At 45.0% G+C, this 19,155-nt stretch overlaps 3 protein-coding genes across 3 annotated transcripts; 1 reads left to right on the plus strand and 2 right to left on the minus strand.

The window, feature by feature from the left end:
* Nucleotides 1-494: 494 nt before the first annotated feature.
* Nucleotides 495-3,779, minus strand: LOC138194654 (tubulin alpha chain-like). Its single transcript, XM_069143552.1, has 4 exons — nt 3,675-3,779; nt 1,999-2,221; nt 1,743-1,891; nt 495-1,645 (listed from the first exon to the last, which is right to left on the minus strand). The coding sequence occupies exons 1-4, from the start codon at nt 3,675-3,677 to the stop codon at nt 665-667; spliced, it is 1,356 nt and encodes a 451-aa protein (XP_068999653.1). The 5' UTR covers nt 3,678-3,779; the 3' UTR covers nt 495-664.
* A 1,433-nt stretch (nt 3,780-5,212) lies between these two features.
* LOC138194655 (tubulin alpha chain-like) lies at nt 5,213-8,122 on the minus strand. Its single transcript, XM_069143553.1, has 4 exons — nt 8,015-8,122; nt 6,918-7,140; nt 6,662-6,810; nt 5,213-6,564 (listed from the first exon to the last, which is right to left on the minus strand). The coding sequence occupies exons 1-4, from the start codon at nt 8,015-8,017 to the stop codon at nt 5,584-5,586; spliced, it is 1,356 nt and encodes a 451-aa protein (XP_068999654.1). The 5' UTR covers nt 8,018-8,122; the 3' UTR covers nt 5,213-5,583.
* A 6,290-nt stretch (nt 8,123-14,412) lies between these two features.
* On the plus strand, nt 14,413-18,597 carry LOC138194661 (tubulin alpha chain). Its single transcript, XM_069143568.1, has 4 exons — nt 14,413-14,546; nt 15,712-15,934; nt 16,024-16,172; nt 16,270-18,597. Exons 1-4 carry the CDS (start codon nt 14,544-14,546, stop codon nt 17,248-17,250), a joined length of 1,356 nt encoding a protein of 451 aa, XP_068999669.1. The 5' UTR covers nt 14,413-14,543; the 3' UTR covers nt 17,251-18,597.
* The last annotated feature ends 558 nt before the right edge of the window (nt 18,598-19,155 follow it).

Raw genomic sequence — 19,155 nt, forward strand, 5'->3', positions numbered from 1 at the left:
ACCTCCAAAGAGTAGACCTAGATGTTTTATAATCAAAGTATGTACATAAATATTACACAGCAATACATTTTGTTTCATCATGCGTACTATGGATGTTGTGAGTTAGGGTTAGGGTTAGGTGTATGTGTATGTGTAAATGCAGTGTATGTGTAAATGCACCGGCCAAAACGTGCTCCTCACCGTTATATTTTGTATTTCAGTCACGAAGTGACTCTCCTGCAGATGGAACATCCTCGGTTTTGTATCAGATCTATCAATGAATGTTGTTCACCAACATGTATACTTTATATTGATTGATTCTTACTCCATAACTTGCTCACTAGCGCCCCCTAATCAACATTTCTACAACAAACTGAAATACCAATTGTAAATACTTCAAAAATATGTTTCATATGTGTATATGCAGTAAACCTTCAACATTTAAATGCGTATTGCGTAAGTGTACAAATCAGTTCAGACTGTCATGACAAACAGTTCATAAAAAGACAAACATCTTCACATCACAGAGACTTTATTTTGAACAGCCAAACTTGACATTTTCAGAAGTTTTATTCTGAACAGCCAAACTGATACACTGATTCGATACACAAACGTTTCTGTTTGGAATGCATTCAAGAACACATTGAAATAAATGATTTCCCGTTTAGTGCCTCAAGGTCCCTTTTTAATACTCCTCCCCTTCCTCCTCTCCCTCGCCCTCGACAGAGTCGACTCCAACCTCCTCGTAATCCTTCTCCAGAGCGGCCATGTCCTCTCTGGCCTCAGAGAACTCGCCCTCCTCCATCCCCTCACCTACGTACCAGTGAACAAAGGCCCGCTTGGCGTACATCAGATCGAACTTGTGGTCGAGCCGAGCCCAAGCCTCTGCTATAGCGGTGGTGTTGCTCAGCATGCACACGGCCCTCTGGACCTTCGCCAGGTCTCCACCGGGAACTACGGTGGGCGGCTGGTAGTTGATGCCCACCTTGAAACCGGTGGGGCACCAATCCACAAACTGGATGGAGCGCTTGGTTTTGATGGTGGCGATGGCTGCGTTGACGTCTTTGGGCACCACGTCTCCACGGTACAAGAGGCAGCAGGCCATGTACTTGCCGTGGCGAGGGTCACATTTCACCATCTGATTGGCCGGCTCGAAGCAGGCGTTGGTGATCTCGGATACAGTGAGCTGCTCATGGTAAGCTTTCTCAGCAGAGATGACGGGGGCGTAGGTGGCCAGAGGGAAGTGGATACGGGGATAGGGCACCAAGTTGGTCTGGAACTCTGTCAGATCAACATTGAGGGCGCCGTCGAAACGAAGGGACGCAGTGATGGAGGACACGATCTGACTGATCAGCCTGTTTAGGTTGGTGTAGGAGGGACGCTCGATGTCCAGGTTCCTACGGCAGATGTCGTAGATGGCCTCGTTATCTACCATGAAGGCGCAGTCGGAGTGCTCGAGGGTGGTGTGGGTGGTCAGGATAGCGTTGTAGGGCTCCACCACGGCGGTGGACACCTGTGGAGCCGGGTAGATGGAGAACTCCAGCTTGGACTTCTTGCCGTAGTCGACGGACAGACGCTCCATCAGCAGGGAGGTGAAACCGGAGCCGGTGCCGCCGCCGAAGCTGTGGAAAACCAGGAAGCCCTGAAGACCGGTGCACTGGTCAGCCTGAGGACAGGAGGGAGACACAGAAACCTCATGTGAGACACAGTAGTTCAACTTAATATTGTAGAGCGACAGCTACTCATCTTGATAAGTCACCCACTAGTTTGCGGATCCTGTCCAGAACCAGGTCGATGATCTCCTTGCCGATGGTGTAGTGTCCGCGGGCGTAGTTGTTGGCAGCATCCTCCTTGCCGGTGATCAGCTGCTCAGGGTGGAACAGCTGGCGGTAGGTCCCAGAGCGCACCTCATCTGAGGAGACGAAAACAGGCTTTGAATTAGATGTTGGTCACTGATATTCAAAATATTTCACTTTAATTTACTCAAATGAAAGTTCAGCCAGAAGAGATGACACTTACCGATGACGGTGGGCTCCAGGTCCACAAAAACAGCTCTGGGGACGTGTTTTCCAGCTCCGGTCTCGCTGAAGAAGGTGTTGAAGGAGTCGTCTCCTCCTCCGATGGTCTTGTCGCTGGGCATCTGTCCGTCCGGCTGGATCCCGTGTTCCAGGCAGTAAAGCTCCCAGCAGGCATTGCCAATCTGGACACCGGCCTGACCGACGTGCACTGAGATACACTCACGCTGCAGGAAAACAAGAATTAGTATTAATGTTAACCAAAAACGTTTTAACTACAATTAATCATACACTTCAGATTACTTATTAAATGAGTAGGTCAATTTAAAAACCTATGGTCCAAATGAATGCGGTAGAAATACAGACTTTATCCAGTACCAGATATCACAACCTCATGACCGAGTCACCTGATAAATTCCAATATGTTCCACATTTTAGTGTTTGAATCAATTTATTTAAGCTAACGCATGATCAACGATGATGCATTAAATATGATCAAGACAGAAAAATTATCTTAATCTGACAAGTACCAATAATGATGTAGTAATAAAGTTTAGTCATTAGGGATTTCATTTTTAAAATGTAAGCCTGCTACTACCTTTTTTTTTTATTTTTTTTTTATGAGATCTGGTCCAGCAGGGCAAGTGAATACTCATAACACACACAGATATATGAATAAAGAAACCTGGGAAATATCTTTGTCTTTACAATCGCTCTAAACACCAGAATAAAATTCAGCACAGGGGACCAACCCACGACTCAAAAACCCAGACTACAAATAGACTGTTCACATTTTAAAGCACAGGAATGGTACATAGTACCGAAGACCTAAATCAATCAATGCAGATCAGCCAACTGTGGCGTCGTCAAAACCACTTCAACAAATGGGGGGGGGGGGGGAGTTCCCTTAGCCACCACTAGTGGCCTTTAAATGGGCTCTCGGTAAACTGTCCAATTACAAAATAATATAAAAGTACATCGTGTATATAAACCAAACAAAGGAATGTATAGATCAAACGTGGAAGCGTGTTGAACTTGTCCCGCCCTGGTCTGGTGACATCACCCCCCCCTGTGGCGGACGAACACGGACCCTTACAGGGACCCTTACAGGGACCAGGGCGGCGCCCAGATAGACGCACTGCACCCACTGAGCCGCACAGTGATGGCAGACAACCTGCTGCATCAGAGGCAGTGAGGATGAGGTGCACAGAAGCGACTACAGCCCGTACACGACAGGCAAAAGCACGAACTAATCCCCGTCCCATCTCTAACATGAGGGCGGTGTCCGGTCCCTGCTTCACCTGCTTAGTTGTCTTCATTACTACAAACTGAGACCAGCGACATCCCGCCAGACAAAAAGCTCTTTGTTATTCGCCGGCCGGCCGTTCAATGTCTGCAATTATTCCCACGACGTCTAACACAGGTGAGTTGTCGGTCATTTCGTCTATGGGACGAGGACATTTTTCGCTTCTCGTCTCCACAGGGAGACAGAAACCCTTCCCCACATTTAATCATTACAAAACTATACTCACCGTTTAAATTCTCTTCTCGGTGAACATGAGCGAGCTATAAACGTCAAAGCTCACATTTCGGCAATTTACGTCAAGGTCTGCTTAGTGCTAATAAATCAACCTCACGTTTATCATTTTAGTTATTTTAGATTCAAATTGGTTTACTCACCATGTTTGCTTTTACTTGGAGATAAAACGACACGGATGGAGACAAACTTTACTTTCACGACCGACTGTCAATGAGTCCTGTGTAAGAAGCTGCTGAGCGTCACCGGGCGGGGTGTTTTATACTCGTCTTGTACGGATAAAGGGGAGCTGTATCCGATTGGCTGGGACGCACACGAGCTCTTCTCCTATTGGTTTAACACTATCTGTCATCTTCCGTAAAGAAGAGGCCTTTTTTTCACAGCAGACATTTCGAACGTTATCAGAGCAGGAAAATCACCGTTTTACAAGCAGCATCAAAAGTACCTTGAGTATAAATGCCACAATATGAGATGCAGAGCAGATAAATATACGTGGTCAAGAAATAATGATAGAAAAAGAGAAAAATAAAACCTTAAATCAATGTAGAAAAGGGTTATTGTAATGTACAGTAATGGTTGTAAGATTGGATTACCATTAAAGCGGACAACTGCCTAGGCCGGACCAAACGTCCCACTTTACCCAGTATCATTTGGGTCTACATAAATTGATTACAAGCTAATGTGTGGAAAATTTTCAGCACTGACGTACATTAACTATGTCTGCACCTCTATCTTTCATCTTGTGGTCCCAGTTTTGTTTTAACTCCACATTAAAATCAAGTTTTAGTTTATATTGAGCTCATTTGTTGTAAAGTTTCTCATCAAACTGCTTCATTTTTTTTTTATACGGTATTTACATAAAGGAAACTGCGGCAGACTAGTATCATAGAAGAACTGCAGGGCTACACCCAATATTATTTTCATTAGCTGGAAATAACACAATTATATTTTTAAATAATCCTTGAAAAGAAAACATTATCATTGCCCTAAGCCCAAATTAAGATATTCAAGTTGTTTTTGTCTCACCAGTCAAAAGGTGAACAAAAACACTGGAAACAGGTAAATGCTCACCTCTTACAAGCAGCTTCTGTACCAATACGAGGCCTTTTTTTTCTGTAAACAATGATAAAAACAATGAAATTTAGAGGTGTTGAGTGAGCCTTTATGTGCCGGTTAGACAACTAATTATTTCCGCTCTGCAGAACTTGAAGATGTCTGGAGAAAAAAATTATTATGAGGGTCAGCAGCGCACCAACAACGAATTCTTGCCCACCGGGAGGTTAACTGGGCCGTGCAGATTTGGGCTTAAGAAACTTTGACTATAAGATAGGTTTATTAGAACATGGTAATAAAGCTGTAGGTGATTGTGTTAAATATTTTTAGTTTTTTTTACAGATATTCTGCCTCTTATCCTTTCAGACCAATCCAAATGTCAATATCTTTTTTTACAGAAATTTGGAAACATGGTACCCTCAAGTACCCCACACCAGAGTCCAAGGGCACCTGGACCAGATCTGAATGTTTGTGAATGTAAAGTAAATAAAATGACTACAAACTGAAAAAAAACTAGTGAGGGAAAGAGTAGCTCATATGATGAATGTAGATTGTTATCACGACAGATTTGTTTTTCATTCTTAAAAGAAACGAAACAAAAAAGAGAGAATGAACAAGACAGACAAAATTCATGTTAGAGTAAATGTATTTAGAACAGAGCCAAACATTTTCAGATATTTCATAGACAAACAGTTATTTTTGGAATGCCTTCAGGAGAAAGTTAAAGCAATTCTCTTCGTTTAATTAGTGCTGTCATCCCTTTTAACCCTCTTCCTCAACGTCAGAACAATAAACCCCAACCTACTTCCAACCTACAAACCTGGTGATACTGTCTTTTTCCCTTCATATTACACGAGTTTCACGTTCTAATGTTCTAAATTATTTGGAGTTATATTTTCTTAACACCCAAACTGGTAATTAATAGACAGACATTTCTGTTTGGAATGTATTCAACGTTTGGAACTGATGATTTCCCGTTTAGTGCCTCAAGGTCCCTTTTTAATACTCCTCCCCTTCCTCCTCTCCCTCGCCCTCGACAGAGTCGACTCCAACCTCCTCGTAATCCTTCTCCAGAGCGGCCATGTCCTCTCTGGCCTCAGAGAACTCGCCCTCCTCCATCCCCTCACCTACGTACCAGTGAACGAAGGCCCGCTTGGCGTACATCAGATCGAACTTGTGGTCGAGCCGAGCCCAAGCCTCTGCTATAGCGGTGGTGTTGCTCAGCATGCACACGGCCCTCTGGACCTTCGCCAGGTCTCCACCGGGAACTACGGTGGGCGGCTGGTAGTTGATGCCCACCTTGAAACCGGTGGGGCACCAATCCACAAACTGGATGGAGCGCTTGGTTTTGATGGTGGCGATGGCTGCGTTGACGTCTTTGGGCACCACGTCTCCACGGTATAAGAGGCAGCAGGCCATGTACTTGCCGTGGCGAGGGTCACATTTCACCATCTGATTGGCCGGCTCGAAGCAGGCGTTGGTGATCTCAGACACTGAGAGCTGCTCGTGGTAAGCTTTCTCAGCAGAGATGACGGGGGCGTAGGTGGCCAGAGGGAAGTGGATACGGGGATAGGGCACCAGGTTGGTCTGGAACTCTGTCAGATCAACATTGAGGGCGCCGTCGAAACGAAGGGACGCAGTGATGGAGGACACGATCTGACCTATAAGCCTGTTCAGGTTGGTGTAGGAGGGACGCTCGATGTCCAGGTTCCTACGGCAGATGTCGTAGATGGCCTCGTTATCTACCATGAAGGCGCAGTCGGAGTGCTCGAGGGTGGTGTGGGTGGTCAGGATAGCGTTGTAGGGCTCCACCACGGCGGTGGACACCTGGGGAGCCGGGTAGATGGAGAACTCCAGCTTGGACTTCTTGCCGTAGTCGACGGACAGACGCTCCATCAGCAGGGAGGTGAAACCGGAGCCGGTGCCGCCGCCGAAGCTGTGGAAAACCAGGAAGCCCTGAAGACCGGTGCACTGGTCAGCCTGAGGACAGGAGGGAGACACAGAAACCTCATGTGAGACACAGTAGTTCAACTTAATATTGTAGAGCGATAGCTAGTCATCCTGATAAGTCACCCACTAGTTTGCGGATCCTGTCCAGAACCAGGTCGATGATCTCCTTGCCGATGGTGTAGTGTCCGCGGGCGTAGTTGTTGGCAGCATCCTCCTTGCCGGTGATCAGCTGCTCAGGGTGGAACAGCTGGCGGTAGGTCCCAGAGCGCACCTCATCTGAGGAGACGAAAACAGGCTTTGAATTAGATGTTGGTCACTGATATTCAAAATATTTCACTTTAATTTACTCAAATGAAAGTTCAGCCAGAAGAGATGACACTTACCGATGACGGTGGGCTCCAGGTCCACAAAAACAGCTCTGGGGACGTGTTTTCCAGCTCCGGTCTCGCTGAAGAAGGTGTTGAAGGAGTCGTCTCCTCCTCCGATGGTCTTGTCGCTGGGCATCTGTCCGTCCGGCTGGATCCCGTGTTCCAGGCAGTAAAGCTCCCAGCAGGCATTGCCAATCTGGACACCGGCCTGACCGACGTGGATGGAGATACACTCACGCTGTAGAGAAGAAAAAACAAAAAAAAAAATAAAAGAGATATCACTCAGGTGTGTGCATTGATTTTCAAAAAGAAAACTGTAATTTTACACTAAAAAACAGTGATTGAATAAGCTGCTAAGCTAAAATTGAAAAAAAATAAATAAATAAGTTTTCAATTTACTAGTTTTATTTAGATTCACTTTGTGAAAAAGTAATCAATAGTTAGTGTCACTGATGGTCGAATCTTCTCAATTTGTTTCTGGCGCACTGCGTTGTGTGTTCCGTTGCTATGCGACGAGACCTTCACTCAGGCAACAGATGACGTATGAACTGTCGAAATGTGTGAAAACGTGCACTTTTAACCGCAGAAAACTTTTAATCTCTCATAGAAAATGTAAGATAAGGAGTATGTTCACCTACAACAGCAGAAGGCAGTGCTCTCTGCGCAGCGCAGTGTCTATTACGAGCATGAATTTTTAATGGCTCGCCAGGATGGGGTTTCTTTGGGTGTGGGACATTTTAAAGCTCGTGACAGCTCATGCGCATCCTGTCAGTCTGGTCACGAGAAGTGATGGCGAGGGAGACAAAACCAAAAACAACCCGCAGACTCGGCGGCTGGACCGGAGCCTTCATTATTCATTCTATCCACCTCTGAAGACCTCTTTTGTTCAGCCTGCCCGCCACGTCCCGTCCGATCCGCACCAGAGCATCTCCCCAAAACCCAGCAGATAACCCCACTTTATATTAGTGATATAAAATATGGAGCTTCAGTGTTGTTTTATAACACTCTTATTCCCACTTTTCCATTAAAAGCTATCCCCCCCCCCCACACACACACATTTAAGGTCAGACCCTAAATGTGACTATTTAACGAAGCTTTTTGAAAGTTCTTACCATTTTGCTGTGTTGTAGTCGCGCTAGAGGGTGAACGGAGCTCCACGACCACGAGTCTTACAGTTCGACGGTTATGGGGTCGATGTAAGAGATAATGGCGCACATGAAGTTGAACAGTGGTATATATGCCGGTGATGCACCGGCGCCGGTGGCTGTTGCGCTCCTATTCGTCAATTCCCTGTCAGTCTGACGTTCTGAAGCCATCCGCGGCTTTCTATTGAACGAGCGGTTCTGTCGCTGCAAACCCCGCCTCCCAGACCCCACCCAACATCCATCCCGTTATTGTGCTGGTGCTGCTGCTGCAAGCATGGCGTTTAATAGTGAGGAAAATGCAGCGTAATTACCAACATGCTGGTACCAGTCAGACAGGCCCAGGATGCACTTTTACACCTTCAAAGCTAATGATAGCATAACAGGTTGAAAAACTTGTAATAAAATGTAAAAACAGACTATAATATTCAGCACTTAAGAACTAAATATAAACTGGTTGGTTTTTTTTGGTGGATCTAATCAGGCCCCATACATAATGGAATTCATGTCTGAACACTTGTTAGTACATCAGTCAGAAAATCAGCCAACTCATCTTTTTCCAAATGTTGTCCCTTAATTAATAACCATTGATATGAACTTCAAACCTTCCTTTTATCAGAGTTAAACTGTGCCTTCAACCAGCGCCAAATCAACAAATATGCATCTAAAGTTAATGAGAAAAGTATTTTAAAAACCTGATTCTGGTTAAATTGTGTTACCAAAAAGGCCCCATACATTTTTACCATTAGGATTTATTTTTGATTAATCTCTGCTCTGACCAAGTGTCCTTGCCAACCTCCTGTCATAATATTATTTACAAACAGTCATTTCCATGATGGATGTGTAGTTTTTTTTAATGAGCAGCATTTTTATCTCCAGTCTTTTGTCTTTATTTTCTTAATCCTCTTCAGATAAAAGAGGTCATACTGCCCTGTCATATACATGAGGGACATGTAGGCCACTACAGGCGCCCAACCCCCCACCCCCCTTCCCCCTCCCAAGAATTAACGGTTGCTAGGAAATGAATGAAGGAGTTGCCTGGATACAGCCCTAGTATCCACACAGACCGCCTTTATCTGGCGGTCACGTGACCCGGCTTAAATGGCAGCATTAATGGGGCAGCACTGCAGCTGCCTCTGGGGTGGTGAGTGGGGGTGGGGGGGAGGGTCTCTCCCCAAAAATCATTCGCCCTTATGTGTTGCGTCCGTAGACTGTATATAAATCCTGCTTCTAAAGATCACACACAAGTGCATCGAAATGCAAGTGTCCTCTTATCAGACTGATGACAAAAACATGCCATGAGCATGATGGGGTGTGGCCCCGTTGATGCTGTCGACAAGATGCATCTTTCTGGAGACGTGTTTGAGAGCTGTCAGTGTCTGTCTTCTATTAAAACTTGCAGTTAGAAAGACCATAAATTGTTCTGCATGAGCCTACTGACAGACAGTTAACCACCTTGGTTGCTAACAACTTAAGTAGCTCTCTGGCAACCGTTGTCCCAGAGGCAGAAATGACGCCTCTTTGAATGCAGGGCTTCTTTAAATAGCTGAGATTTTGAGATTCAGACATGACAGAAGCTGGTATTTATAGCACCTGCAGCCAAAGCAAATGTTGAATCAGCAACTCTTTATTGCCACTTTTTGTCAAATCACATTGGGCATCATGTCATCTCTACTGTATGTCATTTAACTGAGTTTATATCAGAGGTTTTTAAACTGTCCAGACCAAGTTTCCCATCAACAACTTCCCTCTCCAGATACCAACAAAGTTTTTTCAATAAAATATAATTCAACCATGCAACAGCCTCAGAAAGGCTAATAACAACATAAGGCTACAGCTTTGAAATCAAAGAACTACATTGACATCTCTGAAGCCCAAAGGAGGACCCCGACTTCCATTTTGCATTGAAAGGTTCGTCTGACTTGTCAAGTCCATTCGTTGTCAATTTCGTAATTTTTTTTGTACTCTGCAGCCATTTTTTTAAACTCCATGTATTTAGCTCGCTAAAATCAAAAAAACTGAGTATTACGAATCCAGCTGCATCAAGCTAACATTAGCATTGTGCTATGTCGGACATGATGTGCTATCAACAGACTGCACAAAAAAATGAACACAGCTTTGGGGTCTGAAAGGTAGAGTCAATGCAGAAGTGCCATGAAGTGCAATACCACCGACTGCCCCTAAGGGCTGTCTCCAAAAAACCTCGGACTCCATAGACTCCCAATCAAAAAGTGCCAACTTCTAACATAGTGTCTCTGTAGACCTTCGCTCCTCCCCAGATCGTCCAAATATGGTCACTTCTGGCTAAAAAAAAACAAGATGCCAACTTGATGCTTCAAAATGGGAGTACATGAACCAATGGGTTACGCTTGGTGACGTCACTGTTAGAAATTTTTTGTTAAATATTTAGATGACTAACAACCAAGCGGAAACCAACAGTGACGTCACCAGATGGTTTGTGAACGTTATGAAGCCTCGAGTTCAGATTCTGTCCGTCACTATCTTGCTAATTTGGAGCGGTTTGGAACAGGAAGTGACCATATTTGGACGACTGAACTGATTGGAAACCTGACGATACTACGTCTCGTCCACCGATAGCTGTAACCTGACTGCACCACAGGCCTGTCAATCAAACAGACACGCCCCCAAAAACAGGTCTTTTTGAATCTTCTTTTCTAATGAATGAGGGATTATTTTCAGATGGACCTCCAGAAAACTAATAAGAAGGAGTGACTTTAGCTAACAACACCGAGAGAACTGATGGACACATTTTATTAGGGCCCGAGCACCGAAGGTGCGAAGCCCTATTGTTTTTCGTAAAAATGTTCTTAGACGTTAGACGTTTGACGTTCTTATTCTTACGTAAAGTGATTTTCCTTTTTGGAAGCTTCATCATATTAAAAAAACTCATGAAAGTGGATACACATATGTCTCCCGGCGAAAGAATTTCGTATTCTAGTGGAGTTGCGAATGGGCGTGGCCAAACGGCTCGAGAGCGCCCCCTAAAGAGATGCCCCGGCAGCCACATTTACCTAAATTCACCAAATCCAGTGGACACGTGTATCACACCTAAACGCACAAAAAAGTTACATTGCACCGTTACGTCAACTGGACAGGAAGTCCACCATTTTGAATTTAGTCGCCATTTTGGGAGATTCTTACACGTTGTACTTTGTCGAACTCCTCCGAGGGATTTTGTCGCACCGACTTGAATTTAGTTTCTATGGATAGATAAAATATTTGGGATTAAATCTTAGCAAAATAATTCATTTTTGTCGATGCGTGTGCCCGTAAATAGGCGGCCATTTTGAGCATCTCGCCATGGAACTACGAGTTGCTTTAAATCTTATGTACATTGACCGACCTTCTCTAAACATCACAGGTATGATAACAGCCCCGCCCTGAAGACCTCTGTGGGGGAATATTCGCTCATAGTCATAGCGCCCCCTGTTGGCAACTGGAAATGACACGATGTAAAGTCGGGTCACAATAACCTAAACATGTAGTTGATGATATATTGAGACATTTATTTGACTTTGTCATTGGGCATCGCCGTGACGATGCGGCAAAGTTTGATGTCTCACTGTAACACAGGAAGTTGATGGTTAAGGTCAAAGGATGCTTGAAACCTCACGAAACGTGTCACATACATCCGGTGTCATGAGACGATACATCTGATGTATTTTGCGAGTGGGCGTGGCCAAACGGCTCGCCAGCGCCCCCTAAACTGCAGCTCCGGCACCTAGTTTCACCTACATGCTCCAAATTTGTTGGTCTTGTCTATCACACTGAGATGTACCAAAAAGTGTCTCGGCATCGTGAATTTGTTTCCCTCGATCGGTGTGACCGTGTCGTGGTGGCCATTTTGAGCATCTCGCCATGAACCTACAACTGACTGTAACTTTTATGTACATATTCCGATCTTCCTCAAACATTACATCTTTGATTGCAGTCCCGCCCTGAAGACACCTGATAGTAATATTCCGTCATAGTCATAGCGCCCCCTGCTGGAGACAGGAAACGAGACAATAATAGCAACTTTAAGCGGGGATATGCGGCCCCTCGCGCGCTGCACGTTGGGGAGACGGCTTCGGGGAGGCGGTGCTCAGCGTGCGAGGGCCCGTATATCACTGCTTGCAGTTTTAATTCACTTTGTATTTGATGAGAGAAGTTGAATGGGAGTTTATGGAGCCGGAGGCTTTTTGGAGCCGACCTTTAGTGGCACTCTGGGGTTTATAGCACTTCTGCATCGTATCCATTTTTCAGAGCTGGAAGCTACGAACTCTTTTATATCCAGTCTATGTTAACAACTAATATTTATATCATTCTAGTATTTGTAATAGATATGTCTACGACACTTTTTTGGGTCAGTTGGAGTGCGATTATCTGTCCTTTTAGTAAGACTCATTTGTACCACCAGGGAACTTTGATGAGTTTTTTTCCATATTTAATATCATACTCTTGAGTATGTGAGATTTTCAGTCAGTGAGCCAACTGATCAGATTTATTTCCTATCAGTCATTTTAAATATTTAAAAAGTGCACAATTCCATATTGCATTATTACACTGACCAATTGCATTTGTTGTAATTTTTTAAGAATATATACAATCAAAACATGAATATACTGCACTCACGTGCCACATAAATTCTGGGTCGTTATGAAAAATACCTTTTGGGCAACAATTACAGAAGATTAAATTTAATTATTTTTGTATTCTTACGTCTTCAGGCCAGTTTTCCTGTGAGGCGCTGCAGCACCATCATCAAAATTAAATATTTGAAGACCTCATGTGACAAAAAGTCCTTTTATTTTTTTACTATTTTAGCTTTTAGTTGAAGAGAAAATACTTTAATCATCTCATGGCCATGTTTGGTTGACTTCACCTGCATTAACAAAAAAACTCCAACTCTGCAGTGACAGATGGAAAATATGCTCCGTCACTTTGCCGGGTGTCGTGTTCTCTCTTTGCTGGATGCAGAGCAGTCAGTTTTACACCATGAAGAGGACCACTCCCATCTCTCCGAGCATTCCCATCATCCCTCCCTCCTCCCTGGTGAGCAGCTGGTCAGACCATCCCTGTCTCACAGCTGCTAGAGGGAAGAGGAGGAGGAGGAGCAGGAGGAGGAGGAGGAGGGGCGTGGACAATGTTCTCTCATGAAGTGCTGGCCGGGAGCCACGGCTGCTTCCTGTCCTTCTCTTTTATCCCCTGCAGTTTGTGTTGAGTACAGCAACCACAAAAAGGGCTGCAGTGAATAACCCCTTCACTTCCCTGCTGAATAAATAATAAGAGATCCCACATTCAGATGGGAGCTTTTGGTCCGTACTGTATTGAGGATGGTTTTATTTCAGCCATAACAGTACAAAACACTGATTATGTCACTGTGTAGCACTTTTGCCGCCTTCACAAGCCTCTTTTCAAATGTCTCTCATTCCTGGCAGGATTTAAAGGGGCAGCTTTAATAACCTTGTACCTGCAAGACTGTGCCAGTCAAGTCTCTTCATGCAAACCATTATGTCACACAAAACTGCAAATTCAGGCAGTTTTCCGGTTCCTCAAGCAGATCAGAACCAGAGAGGAGGCCGAAGACCAGCCTCAAGAGCAGGGGCAGACATGCAGCCACGTGATCGGCTCACTGAATGACATCACTGCAGAGAATCTAGGACAATGAGGGAGGAGAGCTGGCATGCCGGGCAGGACATCACGGCAGGAATATACTCCGCAACATGGGCTCTGGCTGACAGGGACTCCAGCGAGATGGGAGCATCTTGTGCCAGCAGAAGCATTCAGCCGTTTCCCATCATTTATCGTGCATCAGGTGCACGAAGAAAGTCCACGCAGATTTTAATGCAGAATTTGTTCATTTTGACTTTGTGTGTGTGGGCGGGGAAGGTTTATCGATTTGCAAGCTTTGCCTGCCACACCTATAAGGTGCAGTGTGCCTAATAAATGATCTTTGTTTGAACTAGGCCTTTATTCTGCAAACATGACCTCCATTTTCTGCTTCAGATTATGAACTTGAAAATTCACATTTTAACTACTGAAAGCTCAAATATATATGAATATATATATAATCATAATAATAAATCATTTTAATCCCACCAAAAAAATTCAATCCCCAAACATACATTCATCTGCATTATGTTTATTTCACTTTAATGCACCTAAAAAAAAAAGCAGCTTTTCCCTTATAACAGGTTCATAATTCTGCTCATATTTGAATGCAAAACACAGTTAAATTTGAGCAACTCGACCAAATGGTAGGTAGTAAGCCCATTTTTTTTTTCTCCATAGTTGCACAGGAGCAAATCTCCCTGCCCTGTGTGTGTGTGTGTGTGTGTGTATATATCTGGAAGCACTGCCCTCCCATTCAGCAGTTGTTGCATCGACCCCGTTGGGTACAACACGCGACTCAAACACCGTTTTTTTTTTTTAGAAAAACACTCTTTTTTTTTTTCTTCTCCCTCCTCTTCCTCTTTAAACCTCAAACGAAAAAAAAATGGTAAGTGGATTTTTTTTTTTTTGGTTTTTATTTCCAATCAGATCTGTCTGCCTGAAATACATTTTGTGAGGTAGAAATGCGGGTTAATCGTCAACCGGTGTGTCGGTTCTTGCAGTACGGCGTCAACGCTTTTGCATCTCCGTTTTTTTTACACTTAACAAACACATATTTATAGATTTAATATTAATTCAACACCTTATGTAGTGGTATTTAGATATTGATGATGACTGATGCGCAGATTGGTCCGCAGCAGTGGCACGACGTGATTGTCATTGTGTAGAGATGAGAACAATGCGCTCGCTGGCGGCGTTTACAGGAACAGCAAGGACAATAAATCTCTTTATCATGTCAAGCAGCATAATTATTTGTCTTTAGATTTAGATTTTAGTCCGTTTTAATGTGTGAATACGCAACAACAAAAAAGAAGTGACACCTTACAAATACCATACCCCTGTGTAGAGGCTGGGAGGGGCGGGTCGGGTGGGGAAGGATGGAGACATTAGATTGTAGCTTTCATTTTTAATTCATGGCATACAGCAGCAAATGTATTTTTAATATCATCTATGATTAAAGAACATGAAGTGACGCAACGCAGTGCTTAATGACATGACATATAATCAGTTCAATCTAATAAACACGCTGTATTTCGGTTAATTTCATCCTATTTCATGATTAAATCTGGATTACATTCATATTTTTCTCAAAATAAAAGCCTTAGCTGTGATTTTTGTTGAGGAATTTTTGTCTATTTTGGGTCCAAGCATCCGCCGTGATTGGTCATCCTCAAGGCACTAGAGCAAGTGGAATATTCCAGATCCTGCGACGCGGGCACGCACACGGAAATGCATTTGAATGTGTGGTTATGCTCGTAAAAGAGGGCGCAGAGAGAGTGGGGATAAAGAGGCTAGAGGACAAAAAATTTGGACTGGAGGTAAAGACGGCGTTGTTCCTCTGCGGGGGCTGCTGTCAGACATTTGTCCCCCCCCCCCTCACTGGTTGTGGTGCAGGGAGGTGCCTTCTGCTGCACTGCTGTGCATCTCAGACAGGGGGCGTAACTGAATAATGATCAGTTTAAAATGCCTTTATGTTGCAGTTCCGATTGGTTTCTTGTTACAGCTGTGAAATTGCTGCAGGTAAATGACCTCTCTTGTTGTTCTCTCTACAGCGTGAGTGTATCTCCATCCACGTCGGTCAGGCCGGTGTCCAGATTGGCAATGCCTGCTGGGAGCTTTACTGCCTGGAACACGGGATCCAGCCGGACGGACAGATGCCCAGCGACAAGACTCTCGGAGGAGGAGACGACTCCTTCAACACCTTCTTCAGCGAGACCGGAGCTGGAAAACACGTCCCCAGAGCTGTTTTTGTGGACCTGGAGCCCACTGTCATCGGTAAACTCTTGATACGTACAGCGACACCGTAGATACCCTGACAGTTTATTTGGTCAAAGGTTAAAGTCATTTTGTGTCTGTCTCCTCAGATGAGGTGCGCACTGGGACCTACCGCCAGCTGTTCCACCCTGAGCAGCTGATCACCGGCAAGGAGGATGCTGCCAACAACTACGCCCGTGGACACTACACCATCGGCAAGGAGATCATCGACCTGGTTCTGGACAGGATCCGCAAACTAGTGGGTGACTTATCAAGATGACCAGCTGTCGCTCTACAATATTAAGTTGAACTACTGTGTCTCACATGAGGTTTCTGTGTCTCCCTCCTGTCCTCAGGCTGACCAGTGCACCGGTCTTCAGGGCTTCCTGGTTTTCCACAGCTTCGGTGGCGGCACCGGCTCCGGTTTCACCTCCCTGCTGATGGAGCGTCTGTCCGTCGACTACGGCAAGAAGTCCAAGCTGGAGTTCTCCATCTACCCGGCTCCCCAGGTGTCCACCGCCGTGGTGGAGCCCTACAACTCCATCCTGACCACCCACACCACCCTCGAGCACTCCGACTGCGCCTTCATGGTAGATAACGAGGCCATCTACGACATCTGCCGTAGGAACCTGGACATCGAGCGTCCCTCCTACACCAACCTGAACAGGCTGATCAGTCAGATTGTGTCCTCCATCACTGCGTCCCTTCGTTTCGACGGCGCCCTCAATGTTGATCTGACAGAGTTCCAGACCAACCTGGTGCCCTATCCCCGTATCCACTTCCCTCTGGCCACCTACGCCCCCGTCATCTCTGCTGAGAAAGCTTACCATGAGCAGCTCTCAGTGTCTGAGATCACCAACGCCTGCTTTGAGCCGGCCAATCAGATGGTGAAATGTGACCCTCGCCACGGCAAGTACATGGCCTGCTGCCTCTTGTTCCGTGGAGACGTGGTGCCCAAAGACGTCAACGCAGCCATCGCCACCATCAAAACCAAGCGCTCCATCCAGTTTGTGGATTGGTGCCCCACCGGTTTCAAGGTGGGCATCAACTACCAGCCGCCCACCGTAGTTCCCGGTGGAGACCTGGCGAAGGTCCAGAGGGCCGTGTGCATGCTGAGCAACACCACCGCTATAGCAGAGGCTTGGGCTCGGCTCGACCACAAGTTCGATCTGATGTACGCCAAGCGGGCCTTCGTTCACTGGTACGTAGGTGAGGGGATGGAGGAGGGCGAGTTCTCTGAGGCCAGAGAGGACATGGCCGCTCTGGAGAAGGATTACGAGGAGGTTGGAGTCGACTCTGTCGAGGGCGAGGGAGAGGAGGAAGGAGAGGAGTATTAAAAAGGGACCTTGAGGCACTAAACGGGAAATCATTTATTTCAATGTGTTCTTGAATGCATTCCAAACAGAAACGTTTGTGTATCGAATAAAGTATCAGTTTGGCTGTTCAGAATAAAACTTCTGAAAATGTCAAGTTTGGCTGTTCAAAATAAAGTCTCTGTGATGTGAAGATGTTTGTCTTTTTATGAACTGTTTGTCATGACAGTCTGAACTGATTTGTACACTTACGCAATACGTATTTAAATGTTGAAGGTTTACTGCATATGCACATATGAAACATATTTTTGAAGTATTTACAATTGGTATTTCAGTTTGTTGTAAAAATGTTGATTAGGGGGCGCTAGTGAGCAAGTTATGGAGTAAGAATCAAATTTCAGAGCTCCTGCAGGACTGACAATATTTTCATCACAAAACAGCTACTATTACATAAATACCAGGCTCAAAGTTCACTGAGGATAACATAAAGAGGCTAAAAGCTTAATTGTGCAAGCTGCGTCGATCTGAATGGCGGAAAAGCTCCAAAAATAAAAATATAAATCAGGCTCATCGCGGCCTACGAGAACCACGAGGCAGAGCCCACCAGGTGTCCCGGACCAATCTTCCCCCACTCCAAGTGAAAGCTCAGGTGTGGCCGCTGAAAGAATGAACGCGAACATCTTGTCCTCCCTAAAGGGAGAGATTTCCAAAATTATAAGAGGAACTTAAAAGTGCGCTAACGGAAGATTTCAATGCCCTCAAGTCCGAATTACAAGCGGTGTGGTCCAAAATTGCTAATAACCCGACTAACTGTCAAAGAGACAAGTTGAAGCCAGTTATAATTTCAGAAATGTTCTTTGTACAGGCATGTTGAATTGGCAGGATTGATTGAAATGCAATTGAAATCTGTTGAGTTTATATGGTTGAGCTCAAGGTACTGTAATTTTTATGTAATGCCGCAAAGCAATGGGCTACACCAAGAGTTGGCGTGGGCACATGACCGTGCCATTGTGGGTCGTTTTGCTGGCACAGAGGCAGAGAGGAGTGAACGACCCCAAGCCAGACTAATTCTGCACATGGTCCAAAAGGTGCACACAGTAAATTGTTTTTGTTCATATATTTGTGTATGTTGTTGTTGACCTGCATTTATGTTGACATGTGTTGCATTTTTGAGAGATTGTAGTTCGTAGTTTTATGACATTGTTAATGTGCTAACGTGTGAGCCTGTTTGACAATGGACATTTGCATTAAGAGACTCCAGAAAGAGCTCGCAATGTATGTCAAAATGTTTGTTTTGTTTATAGTTTTCACGGTGTCCATAGTGTCGAGAGAGAGAGAGCATGCGCCAATAAAAGTTCATCAAAGACATCAGTACGAAGTGTCGCCATTTTTTGTTGGACTTGTGTAGCTACAACGACCGCCATCCAAACAGAAGTTGACCACATGAAAGCCGATATACAAGGCATGAAGGGCGGCTTATCAACATGGTCCGACAAGGTGGTTTCACAACAAGCTATGATTACCAGCCTTCAAAGACAGGTGACAACTTTAACAGACCGATGCGAGAACATGGAGGGGAGAATGAGACGCCGTAATATCTGAATAGCCGGCATTCAAGAACAACCGGACTCCAGCTCCCCTAAAACATTTGTCAAAGTTATCAAAGAAGTCTTGCAGATGGACTGGGACATAAAGATCGACCGATCGCACCGCACACTCGCCACCAGCAGACCGGGAGAAACCACGAGTGATCATTGTTAAAGTACACAATGACGGGGACGCTGTTGAGATCCTGAGAAGAGCCTGGGACAGAGATCTTTTCCTGTGTCTATTTTTTATTCTTTCTTTTTCTATTCCATAGCATAATCAATTCAACCTAGACTGTGCACTGTTGCTGCTTGCCCTTAGTGGCTAGGGACCAGGTCCCAC

The sequence above is a fragment of the Embiotoca jacksoni genome, unplaced genomic scaffold (assembly GCF_022577435.1).
Source record: "Embiotoca jacksoni isolate LCO1_2020_lvr unplaced genomic scaffold, fEmbJac1.0.p SCAF_111, whole genome shotgun sequence".
Taxonomy (NCBI): Eukaryota; Metazoa; Chordata; class Actinopteri; family Embiotocidae; genus Embiotoca; species Embiotoca jacksoni.